At 44.1% G+C, this 19,762-nt stretch overlaps 1 protein-coding gene across 9 annotated transcripts in view; it reads left to right on the top strand.

Annotated features, from left to right (window-relative positions):
• Nucleotides 1-19,762, top strand: part of LOC309714877 (uncharacterized protein) — a 114,684-nt gene that overhangs the window by 57,084 nt on the left and 37,838 nt on the right. For 8 of the 9 annotated variants that reach the window (XM_082547596.1, XM_082547601.1, XM_082547597.1 and 5 more), the window contains 2 exons: nt 3,997-4,185; nt 10,165-11,637. In XM_082547596.1, the coding sequence (XP_082403722.1) occupies nt 3,997-4,185; nt 10,165-11,637 (1,662 nt within the window). The remainder of the gene's footprint in view (nt 1-3,996; nt 4,186-10,164; nt 11,638-19,762) is intronic. The other variant, XM_082547595.1, reaches the window with a different exon arrangement.

Below are 19,762 nucleotides of genomic sequence, written 5' to 3'. Positions count from 1 at the left end.
GACACCACTGGTGAACTGACTTGTATTTTTACCTGTTTTGTTGGTGTATTTGATTTCGGCATTGTATGCTGAAAGAAAAACAAAAACATTTTGAGGGAGCGGACTCAAGCACGTGACTTTCATTTATATATATATTTCCATTATTATAATGTCAGTGCTGAAGCTCTGCCTGCCAGAACAATCGCTGTGCTCTGTCTCTGCAAACATACCTTAGCCTTCATCACTGTGGATGATTACAGCTCATTATTTCCTTCCTCATTAAAAATGCGACTTCCAACCAGGAACTTTGCCCCAGAATAGCCAATAGTTGTCCACGCTGACGAATTGCATTTGTGGACGTGACCCTTGTTGGTTGCATGCAGAGCTTTAGCCGTCACTGGCTTGGTATCTGCTGGTAGTTTGCAGAGTGACACACACTCACAGTGTGAGCTATAAGGCTGAGTTATGCCTTTCACCATGCCAGCCTCTGCAGAGCCAGCTCTCATTGTTGTCTTAATGAGACCTGCCGTCTCTGGGCCACCAAAACACCCTGCAGGCTTGGACACACACACACACACACACACACACACACACACACACACACACACACACACACACACACACACACACACACACACACACTGACCTATAAATCAAATCAAATCAAATCACTTTTATTGTCACATCACATGTGCAGGCACACTGGCACAGCACATGCGAGTGAAATTCTTGTGTGCGAGCCCCACAAGCAACAGAGATGTGCAAACACAACAACACAAACGAGCAAAATACAAGAATGGCCAACCTGAAACTAATAAATATATGTACAATATATAATAGTGTATGCATTTCTGGATGTGTATACTAATATTTTCCTACGTGTGTGTGTGTGTGTGTGTGTGTGTGTGTGTGTGTGTGTGTGTATATACACATTTTTACAAATTAAATAGTAAAAAAATAAAATAAAATAATAATAATAATAATAAAATATATAAAATATACAGAGTTGAATATGTGCAAAACAGTGGCATTACTGTACAGTATGGAGTGCATAATGTTGAAGTTCCAGTAGTGAAGCTGAGGTGTCTATGACGTGTTCAGCAGTCTGATGGCCTGATGGAAGAAGCTGTCTCTCAGTCTGCTGGTACGGGACCGGATGCTGCAGAACCTCCTTCCTGATGGAAGCAGTCTGAACAGTTTATGGCTGGGGTGACTGGAGTCCTTGATGATCCTCCCCGCTTTCCTCAGGCAGCGCTTCCTGTAGATGTCTTGGAGGGAGGGAAGCTCACCTCCAATTATCCGTTCAGAGCACCGCACTACTCGCTGGAGAGCTTTGCAGTTGTAGGCGGTGCTGTTGCCATACCAGGTGGTGATGCATCCAGTGAGGATGCTCTCAATGGCACAGTGATAGAAGGTCCTGAGGATGCGGGGGCTCATGCCGAATCTTTTCAGTCTCCTGAGAAAGAAGAGGCGCTGCTGGGCCTTCTTCACTGTTTTGTTTGTGTGTACTGACCACGTAAGATCCTCAGCCAGATGTACACCAAGGAACCGGAAGCTGCTCACTCTCTCCACAGCAGCGCCGTTGATGGTGATGGGGGTGTGTACTTCTCTGCACCTCCGGAAGTCCACTATCAACTCCTTTGTCTTTGCGACGTTGAGGGTGAGATGGTTGTCTTGACACCAGTGGGTCAGGGCGCTGACCTCCTCCCTGTAAGCCGTCTCATCACCGTTGGTGATAAGACCCACCACTGTAGTGTCGTCCGCAAACTTCACGATGATGTTGGAGCTGTTAGTGGCTGTGCAGTCGTAGGTGTAGAGTGAGTACAGGAGAGGGCTCAGTACACACCCCTGTGGAGCACCAGTGTTCAGTGTGATGGGGGATGAGGTGATGCTGCCCAGTCTGACCACCTGGCGTCTGTCAGACAGGAAGCTAAGGATCCAGCTGCAGAGGGAGCTGCTCAGTCCTAGATCCTGCAGTTTCCTGTCCAGCTTCGAGGGAACGATGGTATTGAATGCTGAGCTGTAATCTACAAACAGCATCCTCACATACGTGTCTCTCTTCTCCAGGTGTGACAGGGCAGTGTGTAGTGTCAGGGCTATGGCATCATCAGTGGACCTGTTGTGGCGGTATGCGAACTGTAGAGGGTCCAGTGAGTCGGGTAGTGCAGAGCAGATGAAGTCCCTGACCAGCTTCTCGAAGCATTTGCTTACGATGGGGGTCAGGGCTACAGGTCGCCAGTCGTTCAATGAGGAGATGGTGGAGGATTTGGGTACAGGGACGATGGTGGCCATTTTGAAGCAGGCTGGGACTACAGACAGAGAGAGGGAAAGGTTGAAGATGTGTGTGAACACTCCAGCCAGCTGAGCCGCGCATGACCTGAGGACGCGGCCGGGAATCCCGTCCGGACCAGTAGCTTTGCGTGCGTTCACCTTCCTGAAGCACTTCCGCACATCCTCCTCAGACACAGTGTGCGCACTGACGTCATCCGCGGTGCGCACACTGTCCGGTCTCATGGTGTTCGCTGTGTCGAATCTAGCGTAGAATACGTTTAGATCCTCACACAGAGAGGCCGTGGTCTGCGGTGTGCTGGTTTTCCCTCTAAAGTCTGTGATCGTGTTTAGTCCCTGCCACATACTCCGAGGGTTGTCAAACTGTTGCTCCACCCTGTCCCTGTACTCACGTTTGGCTGCTTTGATCGTCTTCCGGAGTTGGTAATGTGCGTGTTTGTAGTCCGATGTGTTCGCGGAGGCAAAGGCGGTGCTCCGTGCCGCGCGAACATCTCCGTTAATCCAGGGTTTTTGATTTGGGAAGGATTTAACTGTTCTGGATGGGACGACATCTTCCACGCATTTCCTGATAAATCCACAGACTGAGTCTGTGTACTCATCAATGTCTCTGGCGGCCACGTGAAACATTTCCCAGTCCGCGTGATCAAAACAGTCCCGCAGCGCAGACTCCGATTGGTCCGTCCAACAGTGCACCGCCCTCCGGGTTGGAGCTTCCTGTTTCAGCTTCTGCCTGTAGGCGGGCAGGAGCAGGATGGAGCAGTGATCTGATTGGCCGAATGGGGCGCGGGGGAGGGCTTTGTACGCATCCCGGAAAGAGGTGTAACAGTGGTCGAGTAGCCGGTCTCCACGTGTGTTGAAAAGGATGTGTTGATGGAGTTTTGGTGAGACTTTCTTCAGGTTTCCCTTATTAAAGTCTCCGGCTGTGATAAACGCTGCCTCTGGGTGTGCGGTTTCCTCACTGCTGATCGCGCTGTACAGTTCCCTGAGTGCACGGTCAGTGTCGGCTTGTGGGGGAATGTAAACAGCCGTAATAATCACTGCTGTAAATTCCCTCGGTAGCCAGAATGGCCGGCACTTAATCATCAGGTACTCCAGGTCCGGTGAGCAGAAGGATTTGACCGGGTGCACGTTCGCATAATCACACCAGCTGTTGTTGATCATGAAACACACACCACCGCCTCTGCTTTTCCCAGTAAGATCCTGTGACCTGTCCGCGCACAGAGAACCCCGGCAGTTGTATTGCGGAGTCCGGTACCTTGTCCGATAGCCAGGTTTCTGTGAGGCAGATCACGCAGCAGTCCCGCATCTCTCGCTGGAATGAGATCCGTGCCCGAAGCTCGCACAGCTTGTTCTCCAGAGACTGCACATTAGCCAGTAATAAACTGGGTAACGGTGGTCTGTTAGTGCGCCATCTCAGTCGAACCAGAACGCCAGATCTTCTATACAAGTACAGCTGACACGTGCATCAGTTTGGGACTCATGCAGGTGAAGAGTCTCGTTCATTGTTGCGACCACGTTCATGACCTCATCTCTCACACATGCTGTGTATGTTCAGGCCCCTCCCCTCTACGAGCGTATTCAGAGCTGTAATGTTGACTGCATTCAGGTTGTATGTGGTGTTTTCTTTGACCTTCTTACTGTTTCTTCCTCTTCTCTTCATGTCACAGTGAGTAATGCTGTCGGTGCAAAGAGAAGGTTTACCTGTTTGTCTGCTTTCTTGTTCCTCAGGTTTCTCCCAGCCTGGAGGGATTGGGATGAACGTGGAGGTGGGAGCTGCACCCCTTCAAGCAGAAAAGCCTCCAAGTATTGCAGATCCTCAGATTCTCACACCTCCAGCAGGATCAGTCGCCCCTAAGGAGCACAGCCCCATGCTGCCCGAACCACAAGCTCCTCGCAGCCCTTTGGATGTATCAGCAGGTAAGACTCATGCATTGAACTCACACGCCACAGTGTTTTTCTTCAACGCCAGTTTTGGTTTTTTAATCTAAACTAAAGCACAAGGTAACTTTAGTTTCAGCTTCTCCAAATAGCTTGTCTACGGATCAGCACCTTTGCATTTCCTGTGCATTTAAAATTCGCTCAAACTGTGTCGATTTTTCTTGTTTTCCCTTAAATTAAGTCAAAACTTGAAGTGGGAACAGATTAAGAGTATTGTTGCATGTGTGTTGCGGCTGAAACCGTGTATTTGATTGACTTTGAGTTTTAATTTTGAAGATGGAAAATGTTTTAAGGATCACGTGGTTTGGTTTGAATACTCATAAATGGCTTGTAGCAAAGGGAACCTTGGCACTCTCACCTGAAATAATTTTTGAAACACACATACTTGAATGATGTGGACAAAAACACAATTGGAAATGAACTGACCAAATCAGTGAACTATTGAACCTTTAGTGTCTAAGAGCATGTCCTCATAATGTAGGTGTGTGTGTATCTTCTTCCAATCCCTGCACCACAATAACTGCTCAGTTTGGAAGCAGTGTTTCCTGTTATGCTTGCTCGTCACTCGTGCTGTACATGTTGGTGTAGCTGCAGAAAGGAGGTCAGTGTGAAGGTCAGTGATCTCTGTGTTGCACAAAGACACGCTCAGCTGTCTGTGTCCTTCACTGTCCACACTTTACGACTTTGGACCGGCCGATCGCAGACTCTGCTGCTCTCCAGTTCAGTGTGCGTGCATCCTAGAGAAGCAGAGTCTTACTTGTTGTCTTGCTGTGGCTTGTGTCGCTTGACAGAGCTGTGCTAAAATGCACAAAAGCGTCACAGCAGCCGAGGCACCTGTAACTGCAGGTGGTCAGCTGTTAATCAGTCTGCAGAGTCATGCACCCATTAGACGCCCTTTTAGATCAGCTAACAGGGCTTGTTCTTCTCAGACCCCAAAATTGAAGGTTTGTGTATGCCAGGAAAAGCTACAGGAGTGAAAACAAATGTGATGTACTGTACACACAGAGGCTATGTTTAAGAATGTCTGTCATTCCTGAAACGTTTGTGTTCAGCCCCTTGAATTAAAGCTAGACGTCTGCAGTCAGATTGTTTTAAAGTTCACTGTGGTGAATCCAGACACAAAGCTACAAAAAAGGTCATTGTCCAAAACTTTATGGATCTAACTGTAAATTCCCAAACAGTCTCAAATAGCAGGAGCAGGAAACAAACACTAAGCGTGGGTAAAAATCCTGAAGGATCAGCAAAATTCCTAGTAAGGAAAAGTCTTACATTGGGCAGGAGAAGCATAATGCAGTGTCGTTTCTTTGCTGCCTCAGCTCCATGTAGATTTATAGGCTGAACCTTTAAATCTAGTAGAACCCCAACGATGTGTGTCTGCAGTCTTCTGATACTGAGGCTTGATCTCAGAGTATCCAGCCACACACATACTGTCTTCAAACTACAGGTTCTTTCTCCAAACACTCACTCAGATTGTGTCAGTCACAGTGTAGTTAATGCAGACGAGTCACATAATAATAATATTAATAATAATAAAATATTCCTGAATAACATCAGTATTGTTTTCTTAATTGTCATTATTGACAAATGTTTTTGGATAATTGTAAAAAATAAATTCGAGTCAGAAACAAAACCAACAAACAGGCTCCTAAAGAGGAAGGAGGAGCCTATTGATCACGTGCCTCATCACATGAGGTGTGGAAAAAGGGGCGTGGTCATTATCAGCAGAGGTTCCAGTGAAAACATTGTAAGAACTTGCCTCACCCTATCATGTGACCTACTCAGATCACCTGGCACAAGATGTGAGTGGGCGTTAAGGCATCTGGGACAAGATCATCGATGTTGTGGGGTCCTGATTACTCCAGGTTTGTGTTTCAGAGGGTGGTGGGAGTCAAAGAGGAGGTACTGGTCCGTGTGTGTGGGGGCTTCAGGTAAACTTCAGTGCTGAGGTTTCTATTCACCTCAGTGTCCATCCATCTTCCTCCACTTTGGTCTTAGAACCGAAGAAGCTTCTCTTATTGGAGGTGAAAAGTCTTCAAGATAAAGTCCAGCCGCTTTTCTACAGCTGCCCATTGAAGTGTGTGTTTTATGTCTGCCTGTGAAGCACTCGGGAACACAGAGTGACTCAACTTTGCAGCAAACCCTAGCCCCCTCCCTCTTCAAGATCCAGACTGCACATGCTTGAACCTTCGTCTGACTGCCATGACACCAACTGACAGCCCACAGTGCAACAACAAACTGCACTGAGCAGATGTAACCATGTACAAATAATAATCTAATAATAATAATCATTCTGGCCCAGTAGACATTTGTACTCCAGAGATATCCTGAGTCATCATTAAAATACAAAATATCCAAAAAGGCTAAGAAACTGTATGTTAAATACTTTTGTAAGATAATACTTCTGACTTTGCAGCTGCCATTATTGACAAAATGAAGATATATTAGAAAGTACAGAAGAAACTGGGTATGACATCTTAGAGAGTTCTAGAAATCCTCAGAGTAACAGCTAAATGAAAGCCAGGATCTGCAACATGAAACTGCTGTGAGATAATGACACATCAGTCCATTTGAAAGTTTTTTAGAGTCCCTTATTTGGATGGAGCGGTAGGGTGTCAGCTAAAATTAGCAAACCTTTCTGTTGATCTGCATCCATAAACTGTATGATGACCACTTTGAAAACAAAACAAACAAACGATAGAATAAAAAAAACATACACGAATACAGTGGAAGCCCAGATGTCCCAGTTTCCCGCTGGGATTTGAATCTGGCAGCATGAAATTTGTCTTAAAGCTCCATGTGGGCATGCCACGTGATCTGTGTCTACAGTGGCTCGCAAAAGTATTCGGTCCCCTTGAACTTTCCCACATTTTGTCACATTACAGCCACAAACATGAATCAGTTTTATTGGAATTCCAGGTGAAAGACCAACACAAAGTGGTGCACACGTGAGAAGTGGAACGGAAATCAGACATGATCCCAAACATGTTTTACAAATAAATAACTGCAAAGTGGGGTGTGTGTAATTGTTCAGCCCCCTGAGTCAACACTTTGTAGAACCACCTTTTGCTGCAGTTCCAGCTGCCAGTCTTTTAGGGTCTGTCTCTATCAGCTTTGCACATCTACATTCTTCTTTGAAACAGCTCCAGCTCAGTCAGACTAGATGGACAGCGTTTGTGAACAGCAGTTTTCAGATCTTGCCACAGATTCTGGATTGGATTTAGATCTGGACTTTGACTGGATTTTCGCTCCACTTCCAATAATTCCATTGGAATTGGAATTCCAATAAAACTGATTCATGTTTGTGGCTGTACTGTGACAAAATGTGGGAAAGTTCAAGGGGGCCGAATACTTTTGCATTCACTGTATTTCTTTTGTAAGTGGTAGGTTTGTTTTGAACAAGAACGTTTTCCAATGTGTGAAGCCAAACTTAAGAAGTGGTGCGTGCTATTTATTCGGGTTTGGAGGTACACATTTGTAAAATCTTGGGTGAGGATTGCAGTCACATTATATTTGTAAATCTTACTGTATGCTTGTTGATTCGTAACCCCAGTTTCACTTCATATTTTATACTCTGAGATTTCATTTCACTTTTTAATACAGGCCATATTCACACACAGTCATTTTGACTCTTTGACTTGAAGTTCTTGCAAACTATTGCACACACACACACGACCCTGAAGGATGCATCAGGGTCGTTTAGTTCAGCATCTTGTCAAAAGACATGTGGACATGCGTCCTGGAGGAGGTGGGGATCAAACCACTGACCTTTTAATTACTCGATGAGCTGTTTGAGTCACGGCTGCCACTTTTGTACCAATCATGCTCATTTCATATCTGAAGTCTGACATCATGAGCATTTTGGAGCCAGCCTAAACTGGCCGTTGGACAAATTGTAGTTTCTGGCAGTTCCGCGTTGGCGTTTCAGCCCTGGAAGTTTACACTGAGATAAGCAATGTTGTTCGCTTCACATATAAGTGTTTTAAATGTTGTGGCTGATATGTGCATGTTGGTACTGCAGGTCAGGAACATTCACAGTTTTTGTAACGTTATCCCACTGTGACAATCACGGTAACAAACTCCATCTGTAGTCCTTTAGAAAACATCCAGAATAACGAGCCTTTGCACCACAAACACTGCAGTACTTTCATTTGATGTGTTTCTGCTTCCCCTGATACATACAGAGCACAGTTGTGTCATGTGTTTGTTAATATGAAAAATGGTCCTCCAGAGAGCTGCTGTACTGTACTGTGTGGGTCCTGACAGCTGCTCCACTTTAGCTGTTCTTCTTCAGCTGTGTACCTTTATGTATATACCTGAGATCTAGAAACAAACTGGGCCACCCCTCCTCTCAGCGGACGATGTCCCCGCTGCTCTTGTTAGCACTCCTGTATCTTGCATTCGCCATCCTATCTTTACCGTCTCCCTTCTAGACTGAAATCAGGTTGACTACTGCCATCCATTATAAATGCCCTCTATTACTGAAGCAATGTTAAACTGTGGCACAAAACTAATGGAGTCTGCTTTAGTTACAGTAAAGTGACCTGTGTTTGACCTCCTTTCTGTGGGACCATTAAGCATTCTTCTTGATATTTTTTCCACGTCTTTCTGTGTCTATCATTGTGTGCATGTTGGGCACTTCACTCTAGGTACTACATACTTACATGCACACATTCTCATGTGCCTGCACAAAGCTATGTCGTTTGCTACTAGCTTAATTGTGAGTGTACACAATGTACTTGTCCTCAAGGCTGCTCTGAGTCAGTCGCCCAAAATTAGCCTATTGTCTCCATCCTTTAAGTTGCTCATATACTGTGTGTGTGTGTGTGTGTGTGTGTGTGTGTGTGTGTGTGTGTGTGTGTGTGTGTGTTAATTGTCACTATCCATTTGCTCAGTCAGTATTACATTAGAAGAAATCTTCAGACTATCACGGCTTGGTTTGGATTACTTTATCCGCTCTGTGTTAAAGTTGTATTATTTCCATTTGTAGCTGATTCTTAGACTCTTCATTAATCCTTCACTGGGCCTCTGTGCAGCTCCACATTTCAACCATTGTCTGAAACAAGTTTGACTGTTTAATTCCCCTCCTCTCCTTTAAATCCAACTTTATTCTGGTTGGCTGCCCCTCACAAGCACAAACTTTAACCAGCTGCTGGGCGGAGCCTGTGTGCTGATATGTGTGTCTGCCATGACCGTATAAAGACTATTTCCAATCACTGACATTATAAAGAAACAACTGTGTGAAACTGAGCATTTGGACTAGTCTGAAACCTTTTTATTTTTTGATTACTTCCAAATAAGCTGAGCTTATTATTTGAAACATAATATTGCCAATATGACCACTGTAAGTAAGTAGATCCTCTTAAAGAATATGAGAACATGCACACTTTCTTCACTAAAGGGCAACAGAAATGAGGCTCTAAATGTTACGCTGTTTGTGTAATCAGTATCCCAGTTATCTTGTGATTTATTTGCCTCTGTGTGATATTTATCTGTCCGTTTTGGTGCATGCTCAATCATCCAGGTAAGGAAATCCCAAAAAGTTGATTCTGTTCATCTGGACGTTTTCCGTGGGAGAAACGTTTCATCCAGTTCACTTCTTCTTCAGCTGAATCCAGATTTCCACTACATTTATGAACAGTACAAACTAGCACCACTGAATGAACAATGGGCTGTGAGGTCAGCTTCGTGATCATTAGTATGAAAATTGTCATGACCATTGATCAACAACCATTGATCAAAGACCACTGATCAATGGCCATGAGTACCTCATACTCCTCGATTCAGAGATGGTCTTTGCTTTTTCACGTAAATGGCCTCCTTGACCCCCGATTCAAACCAACCCTGAATCAACTTTTTGGGCTTTCTCTGTATTGTTTGTTTTAGACTAAGGGAAAAAAGTTAATATGCACATATCTATCTTTACCTACCTTAAACTATGCCCTCTTCACCCACAACAAGGTGCCTTAGGCTGGCCAGACCAGGCTGGCTGCCTGTCGACAGACCTCCCTTTTACTCCAAGTGTCACCACAGTGATTGCTCGACATACCAGCCATCTTGCAGCCAGCCCTGAGGACCCACCTGACAGTTGGCCTAGCCGTGAGAGCGCTGCCTATGCTGGAGGCGACGAAAGGGACAGGGATGGATCAGACCGAAAACAAAAGAAGAAGAAGAAAAGACGACAGAAAGATGAGGGATCCTACGAACAACTGGAGAGCAAGGGCCACCCTGAGATGCAAGCACTGGGAGAAAGCACCCGACCAACAGAGGAGTTCTATCATAGGATTGGCCCAAGGAGGGATAAAGCAGAGGGTGGTTGGGAGGAGCAACTTGGGAAGAGTGGAGGCCCAGGGAAGAAGGGGAAGAGCAGGAAGAAGCTTCCAGAGGAGTGGGGAGTGGCAGAACCATTTGTTCCTTCATCTGCTGTGACCTCTAACATTACAGAGGAGGACATGATGGATCTTGGGAGTTCAACTCTGGACAACCTTGAGGCCTACTTGGCAGATGAAGATTCAAGCCAGAGCCCCTGGAAAAAGGAGGTCTACCCAGATGAAGGCTTGGTATCTTCCCCTCTGTCTCAGGATCTTTTCTCCCCAGGAGCTGGTCCCATTAGCCCACTGGTCCTGAACAGTGAGCTGAAAGCCACAGCAGCTCCGTTTACTATGCCCTCTACCACCAACGGCAAATCACTCGGTTCCTTCCCTGTGGCCCCTCCATGTTGTGACCCATTTGATCTCTTGATGGAAACCGAAAATGCAAGTCTGGGCAACAGCAAAGAGGCTATTTCACCACCCTTTTCTCCAGAGAATGAAGCAGCAGTTGGTAATCTGGTAGACAGCGGCATGTTTGACAACAGCAGTTCTCTCCAGGAATGTTGTGAGCAAGCCACGCCTGAGGCAGACACCTCAGCCTTCAGCCCTGCCACCCAGCCAAGCCCAAATTGTTCCCCTGAAGGTGAGGTGTTAGCCTCAGCACCACCTCTCTCGCCGTCTGATGCTTCATGGGTTCTGAACAGCTCAAATATGAGCAGCAACAGCGATTTATTTAATTTTGCTGACATGGGTGCGCTAGGTCATCCTTTACCCTTAGGCCTAAACTTCGACACCCCAAGCCCAGCACCTCTCCGTTCCCCAAAAACTACGGCACAGGAATTCCAAGCCAGAGAGCTCAAAGAAGGCAAATCATCCCCAAAACAATCCAAGAAACCACGCTCTTCATCTTCTTCATCCTCTGTTAAGAGTCCAACCTCCCCAGAAGCTAAAAGGTTCTCTCCAATGGCATCGCCTGTCACCAGCCCCTCTTCCCCTCCATCGGTCCCCCCTCTGGCAGTTCCAGGATCTGGTCTTAATCCTGCAGCTAAGCCCTTCTTTCCCAGCTTTGCTGATCCCATGGAAGAACCAGCTGTGGCCAATCAAGATGTTCCTCTCGTTGAAGGTTGGTTGTAGTCACCCCTGGACAACGTAGAAATACATAAAGTAACTAAAACATGTAGACAAATGGTTGCCATGCATGTTGCAATCCAGCTTGGGTACTTCCCATATTTGAAACTGACGTCCGATAGATCTTGAGCAGAACTGATTGCTTGGGTGTATTATATTCATCAAGGGTTATGTCAATCATTACACCCATTCATTCTTGCATGGATACATTTGTCTAAAGACTTGGCTGAGGCTTGCTGGCTGTTTTTGAGTGACTAACGCATGGATTGAAGTGTTGACCAACAGGGCTGTGGATTGCCTTGACTCTAAAGGGATGTTTGGGTTTCATTGCAGTGGGATCGTATAAGGTATTAATCAGTACTCGAAGCCAAACGGTCAGTGTAACTGTAAGCTATATTTAGAGTGTTTTCAGGACTCAACACTACTACCAGACACAAGTTTCCTGAAGCCATCACCTCTCTATCTTAACAGCAATAAGTACTTTGACAAAGACAGCACTGTTACCTTGCAGAAGACAGAGTTGCTCATTTAGCGGGGCCTCATCTTTGATGTTTTAAACACCTACAGTACGTATACGCTTTGCATCTCCTAACTGGGAAGAAGCTGAATATAATACACTGAGTACGAATCAGCACCTTATACAGAACTACTTAAAAGAAACTGAAACATCCCTTTTATCTGTAGTATCCTGTTCCCAATGATGCACTGCTGAGATGTTCTCATGACTAACAGTGTTGCTGTTGACAGGTGTGACACTACTAACCATTCACAGTCTTCCTTCCTAGCAGCACCAGTAGGTATCTTCACCAAATCAAAACGAAACCTGTACTTTTCTCTTCTGTCCAGGTCTCTGTTAACCCTGTGATCATTATCCCTTTCCTTTGCATCCAGGGGTTATGGTGTCACGCTGTCTTCTTTTCCCTGCATCCAGTTAACTCTGTTTTCCTCACTACTGTAGCTGCCTGTCTTTGTTGGAAAATAAAAGCAGGTGTCCTGTTTTTTCACTAAAGGTGTTACGCAATAACAATTCTTACCCCGTCTCCTTGAAGTATAACGGTTCCAAAAGGCCAAACTGTAATTGTTAATTTTGTTGATTTTATTTTCCATGTTCTGTGATGATTGTTGCCTCGGCGGGTTCTCCATCATAGGTAAGTCCTGTTCTAAGTCCTCCTGTGGTTTTGTCTCTCTGTTGTTGTTTTGTGCGGTGTTGTTGAAGCACACATTTGGGTGCATCAGATTCGTTAACGGCTGTTGCTTCAACCATAATTGAGGTGTCACCAGTGTGCTGCAGTTAAATAAAAACCACCTTCTCATTCTCAGCTTGAAGTCAGGCTTGTTCTTGGAGTTTGCTAATTAGGCTGTTAAAATGGAGAATGTTTTGGCAGCTTATGCACTGTCCTCTTGGCATCATTAGGTCAGGATGTGCAAGGTGCAAAAGCAGGGGGTTACTCCATCCTCTTATTGCCAACCTTTATCTATGGTCAAAAGCCTTGGGGCAGGAAAAAATGCGATGAGGGTGCAGATATATGGCGATAATTAGTGGGCAGCATTAGAAGCTGTGGTGTCCCGCAGATATCTAAGATATAGTTGGCACTGAGCTTCAAGCATATGGTCAAAAAGTTCTGCGAATAGGTCATAAAAATAGAAACCCTTGGTTCGTGTAAATTTGCCCCCTTTCAAGATCTGGACTGCTGCTACCTTGCAGCATGATCTGCATGTTTTTAGGCCGGGTATAGATTCGTTTGAGCTCTGAAACTCAACAGATCAAAGCTTTTGGGCAGTTTTCTGTCAAGTTCACATTTTTAATAAAATACTGTATTTGTAGCAGTGTCACTCAGTAACATGTGACTTGAGTTGCCTGGGGATTAGTCCTGCTTGTGGCAGCCAGGAAGTGACTTGTTTTAACGTACCTGGATTTTAGAAAAAGTGTAACTTTAATAGGGAAAGAGTTTCCAGCCCACTGGGGCAGGCTTGTTTTTACAGCAGCCAGATGAGGAGTTGAAATAAAATGCACTGACGCTGCTGCTTTTGTGTGTGGGTGTGTGCATGCAGCCTCCATGTGTGTTTGTCTCCCATTAAAGTGTATATCTAAATTTAGGCATACGTGCATGTGGCTCTGTGTTTGTGTGTGCAGGTTTCTGCTTTCTGAGACGAGCTAAAGTGTTCTTTGTGTGCTGCTGTGATTTATGGAGATTCAGAGTTGCAGAGGATTCATTTCCTTGTCCTTCCTTTCCTGTCTCTGCCTCCTGTCGGAGGCTGAAATGAGGACTGAAGTAGCCTTCAGCTCGCAACAGGAACAGTACAGTGTTGAACCTAGCTATTAAGCTGCTTTGATCAATGCCTTCCCACCACACACACACACACACACACACACACACACACACACACACACTGAAACATTGTGAGTGCTTATTGCGTTCTGTTTGTGTTTCGTTTCATTAGTTGTGTCTGTGTGTGATATTTGCTTGGTATTCCCGATGCTAGATATCCATATATTTGTGTTGTTGTTTTGAAAGCTTGTAACCAGCATGCACTGCTGAAATGCAAGACAAGTAACAGCATTAAATGTCCAGCATCAGATTAAGCTTGCATGAGTCCCTGTGCATGCATTGGTAGATACGGCTGCGGGTGTGGCGTGCGTGCTCGAGTTATTGCACATACATGAATAAAGTCAGCTTTTTATTTCCAAAAACAGCCGATGGGAAGGTGAGAGCAGGTGATGAGTTTTTGTACTTTATTGTAATCAAAGTCACATGATGAAATCGTGTTATAACCCATGAAAAATGTTTCATGTCATTGGACTGAAGAGTCCGTGTGGCTGTTTGTTTGAGGTGTGCACAACTCAAGTACACTGTCAAACACCAGGGTTCCCAACAGGACACAAACAACATTAAGGACTGCCTTAAAGGGCTTAATGAGTGTGGAGAAAGTATTCCGATTTGTGTTGCACTTCTTGGATGAAATTGTTCAAGTTGTTACCTCCTGGATTTGGCAGCATGGACGCCTCTGATTTACTCAGCAGTATGTAGTGGTGGTTGAGTCTGGAGCATGCATGAGGCCTTAGAAGCAGTGGTCACTATGGCTCATCGGATTACGGCAGTCAAGGAGCTTCACACATTGCCTGGTAAAATCCAGAGAGCTGAAGGAGTTTCATGAGGAGGAAGATGTACAGGAGCCTATAGCACCACCTCCTCAGCCAGAGGAACAGGGCTGGCATGCCCAACCTTTGTTCCCTGCGAGGAGCTTGGCTGTGAGGAAAGGAAAGAGTAAGCCCCAGAAACCGCTAAACGCAGCAGCCCAGTCCAGTGAGAGTTTCCTCACGAGTGTCCCCAGAATGAGGTTGACTATCGTAACAGGTTGTCATGTCTTTTATTCAGGCCAGTGCCTCTATATGTGTTTTTGCTGTGGGTGATATGAATGTGGATGTATCAAACAGTAGCTCTAGTAGTGCTTTCGCCTGATAATAGCTACACCCATAGCAGTGAGGCATGGCACACAACATCACTGTACCTGCACAGCTGAGGCCATGACTCTGTAGAGTCTATGAGTATTAGTTATGAGCTTGTTTTTACTGAGCATGTGCCGTCATCTCTAAATTTAGGCAATGTTGCCCTTCCAGCTTATTGCATGGAAAAGTAGACTGGCTGGGTAAGGTTGAGCTACATCCTGGTGCATGTAATGATGTCAGCTGTATAAACCCCAACATGGGGCTGAGTTTTGTTCTTTATATGAAAATATTGTGGAGTCCTTACTTGTGTAAGACTGAAATGTGCTGAACCAGGTTGGAATGAGAGCTTCATGCTGAGGCCAGAAGGTCTTTAAAGCTAGGGCGGAGTCAGGGAGGCATAAATATGTTCCTCTGTTTAAATATGAGAAAAGCACAAATGATAATTTAAGTATATGTTTTAAAAGGAATGAAGACACTGTGAGATCTCAATCCCTGGCAAACAATGGTGAACAAGTTTGTCAATGATTTCTAGAAAGTAATCAAAAGAATGAGTGATGTTACAACATCCACCAGCTAATATTGATGGTGTTAGTGGTTCGGAGGAAATGACTCGAATGTGGCAGAAACATCTCTGCGATCTGTATGACTGTGCCGGCGTCCCAGCTTTGGACAGGGTGAAACTGATAATAAGGAAGATGTTACAGTTTCTTCAGAAGAAATTTATGACGCAAATAGAACATTAAAGACAAAAGGCCACATGGGATGGATCAGACATCTGCTGAACATTTGGAATTTGCTCAATTCTATCAGCTATGTTAGCACCCAACATAAAAGACAAAGCTGACCAAATAAGCAGCAGGGATAACTATCGGCCCATCTATTATGTTGTTCAAGGCCTTTGAAAGGACTATTTTACGTTTTGTCTTGACCTCTGAAAACCAGTTTGTTTTTAAATCTGTGCCTTTGTGTAAATGTTCTCTTGCTATGGACCCTTGTATGTCTTTAACAAAGTGAACTAACTAACCAACGCTATGGATGTGTTGTTTCCAGTGTGCACACAAAGGCAAAGATTGAGTGCAGCTGGCTATGTCTTCCCTCTTTTTGTAATGAGATCCTTTGTGTGTTCCCAGGGGTGGATCTTTGTCACCAAGAGTGGTATTTAAGTCTTATACCAAAGATACGAAGGCATGTGGAGCACAATAAAGAACGAGGAGAAAGATGTTGTAGGATTACAGAGTAGAGCATGTGGAGTCGGATAAGAACCTGATTTTGGATGAAATCAAGAGCAGAGCAGGGACAGAAACAGGAAAAGAATAAGAAGGCAGAGGAAGAGGAGGTGCCGGGGTACGGTGTACTGTAACCTCAGTGTATTTCTGTTAAAATTATTTTTATATCTTTTAAGAATTTAATGTATTGACTAGCTGTGCCACTAACTCACAAAAACCCGGTTAGCCAAGTATAGCCAGCTTTCCAAGAGTCAAAAAGACATTCTGGGCTCGTACAACCTTCTGAAAGGGGTCACTTCAGTTTCTCGGCAATGTAAGAGGAGCCAAAGCTCAGGACCTAGTTTCAGATTCCTCTTTTCAATTTTGTTTCTCCACCACCTCCAAGCTTACCTAGAAAAAGTCGAAGCAGGCCAAAATAACTGGGAGGGACATTCAGGCCACATCACAACAACACCTTCCCTCCTCTCCCACCCATACTCTCTCAGACAGACTGAAAACACAGGTGCCTTCTGGGATAAAGAGCACAAACATACCACTGCTGTGGCTCTGTCTCCCAGCATAGACATGTACAGTACACAAATGACTCATCAAGCTATTTAAAGACAACACTAATCCTCAAAAGGCAGATGGGCAGGCGTAACTGTACTGTATCAGCAGTCTATTTTTACCACATAGTGCTTTTCACTGTTGTTTAGCTCTGTTTCATTAGAGCGCAGGCTGTTAGATGGTAACCCAGAAGGGACATTCGCAGAGTATGGCCCTACGGACCAGGGTGAGCTAATGTCTTTTGACAGTTTTGGGGGAAGTGTTAGGATTTGCCTCGTTGGCCCCACTGTAGGAGTCGACAGCAAACACTAAGACAAAAAAGCAAGTCACTTCCAGGTTGGTTCATCAACAGAGTCACAAAGAACAGATTTAAACCCCATGCAGAGATGGCTTCAGGCCACTAGTGTGGGCTGTGCTTCAGATTTAATACAATTTGATATTGGCTTTTTAAAAAGACTGCACATCTACTATTCTTGTTTCTGTGACTCAACTAGATTTTTACTATTTTTTTGACAAAGTCAGACATGAATGATACTTTCCAATTAAAATTCATTTGCTTTCACATAAGGCCCTTTTTAGGAATAATGCTAAACTTGCAACTTGCCTACACAAACTAACTATAGATGTATATCGCAGTAAACTTGCGCAGTAAACGCAATGGATTTTGCACATGTTGCAATTTAAGTACAAAAACACACTGGTGAGGGAACAAATACAACATGCTGGTAACGAAGTCCTGGGCTCACTGTAATGCCACATTTTAGGGAACTTGCAAATGCACTTAGTGAAAGTAAACAGTTTAGCAAGAAAACCAGATTAATGTTGATTTGGTTAGAGTTCAGTCTGAGACCCAAATGCTGATCCATGAATAAAAATAGATTACATTTTAATGCAATAAAATAGGCATCATTTAACATTTCAGTCACAAATAATAGATGCATCCATACAGTCCATCCAACCTTTTTTGTATTTCATATGTAATGATTACCGTATTTTCCGCATTATAAGGCGCACTTAAAATCCTTTAATTTTCTCAAAAATCAACAGTGTGCTTTATGTATGAATTCTGGTTGTGCTTACTGACCTCGAACCGATTTTATGTGTAAAAATCAACAATCTGTCAACAATGTTTTAGTACGACTTTGGTAGCTATGAAGCCGCACCGCTTGATGGATGGTCGGAGCATTACGGCTGCCACAGTCAGGAGCCTCACGGAGTAATCTGGGTCCTAAACTCCATAAACTTCAGGTCCCAAAGTCAAACAATCACTGCAGCATCACTGAGAGTTAAAAACAGTCTAAATTCTTTCACCTTTAATAAAATGATCAGTGTTGCTGCTTTACCAGGTGTAACAATTAAGTTTAACATCCAGGCATCCATGAAAACAGAATTTATGACATTTAACAGAGTTAGAAGTTAGCAGGAAGTTAGCTCACTAGTTTCCACCTAAACATGATATAGCATGTTCTGAATGAGATTTCTAAAGCATTCAAACGTACAGCTCTGCTATCACTTCCAGCATAAATGAAGACAGGAAACTAAAGAGCAGTGATGTTTGTAGGGTTACTGAAGTTTGGCTAGCTGCTATATAATGATGTGTTACGTGATCGCTAGCAACACAGCTATGTTAGCATAACATAAACACAGTGAAGCTGGAGGATGAATGCTAACTTTTTTCACTCACTAATGTGAGGATTCCCGATGGTGCAATCGCAGGATGCTGTAAACGGACCAAACTTCAGTCAGGAGAACAACTGAGATAATCCATCCACAATACGAGGTTAGTCATTAATATACTGCAGCAACATGGGAATAGAGCAGCTGCCAGAGAATTCAGCATTAATGAATCAATGGTACGGAAGTGGAGGAAGCAAGAAGAATGAGTTGAGTAAAGTTTGACTTATCTGACTGTTTTGTTTCACTTAATGAACCTTATGGTCTGAAAAATTCGGTACAAGATTACCTGCTTCGCTGCACAGAGATTTATCCATCCCAGAATTCAATTCATATTTTTCATACAGCGTCAAATCACAACAACAGTCGCCTCAAGGTGCTTTATATTGTAAGGTAGATCCTACAATAATACATACAGAGAAAAACCCAACAATCATATGAGCAGCACTTTGGCAACAGTGGGAAGGAAAAACTCCCTTTTATGATTGTATAGTCATTTAATTTCATGGTCCACTGAACATTTTAAAATATTTCTTGTTCATGTTACTAAGAAGGTCAATGTTGTTAATTTAGCAAATCCTTTTTCATTGTTATTGTTTTCATCTGTGGTATCTTCCATAGTATGACATTGGATTTGGAATTTGGATGTATGAGTGTATGCGTCTGTCAAGAGACACGAGAGAAAAGTTGACAGGAACGTCTGACTTTCCTAAAATTAAATCGGTTCAAATTCTTTAAAGTTACTGAGCAGATCTTGGCCTCTGTCCATGGTGCTGAACCTCCACATGGAGGGAGCCAGCTGTCAAGCCTGTGTTCCATTACCTTCAGCCTGTCAATGCTCCATTACTCACTGTTATAATTATCCCTTCAGATAAGAGGCACCTTTGTTTCAGAAGTTGTAATTATTTCAGAGGGTTGTGAAATGTAATCTGGAGTTTTTGCTTTGGCCTGACAGAATAACCTTGAACTATATAGAACATATAATTAATGTCTTTTGCTCACTTCCAAAAGTTTTCCGCTTTAAAAAAGTTGACCTGATTTCTAGGGTAATAGAGCCACTTCATGCTTAGGTGGCAGAAAAGTTTTCTTTAAAAAGGCAGGCCTGTATAGGACAGTGTGTTATATGTTGGTGTCCAGTTCATTCAGCTTTGCAGGGGAGGACAAATGAGTTTAATGTAGAACGTTGGGATGTTAGTCCATGAGTGTCTATAAACTCAGGTCCTCTC

Source organism: Aulonocara stuartgranti, assembly GCF_965226115.1.
Source record: "Aulonocara stuartgranti genome assembly, chromosome: 9".
NCBI lineage: Eukaryota > Metazoa > Chordata > Actinopteri > Cichliformes > Cichlidae > Aulonocara > Aulonocara stuartgranti.
This window is presented reverse-complemented; position numbering and strand designations above follow the sequence as displayed.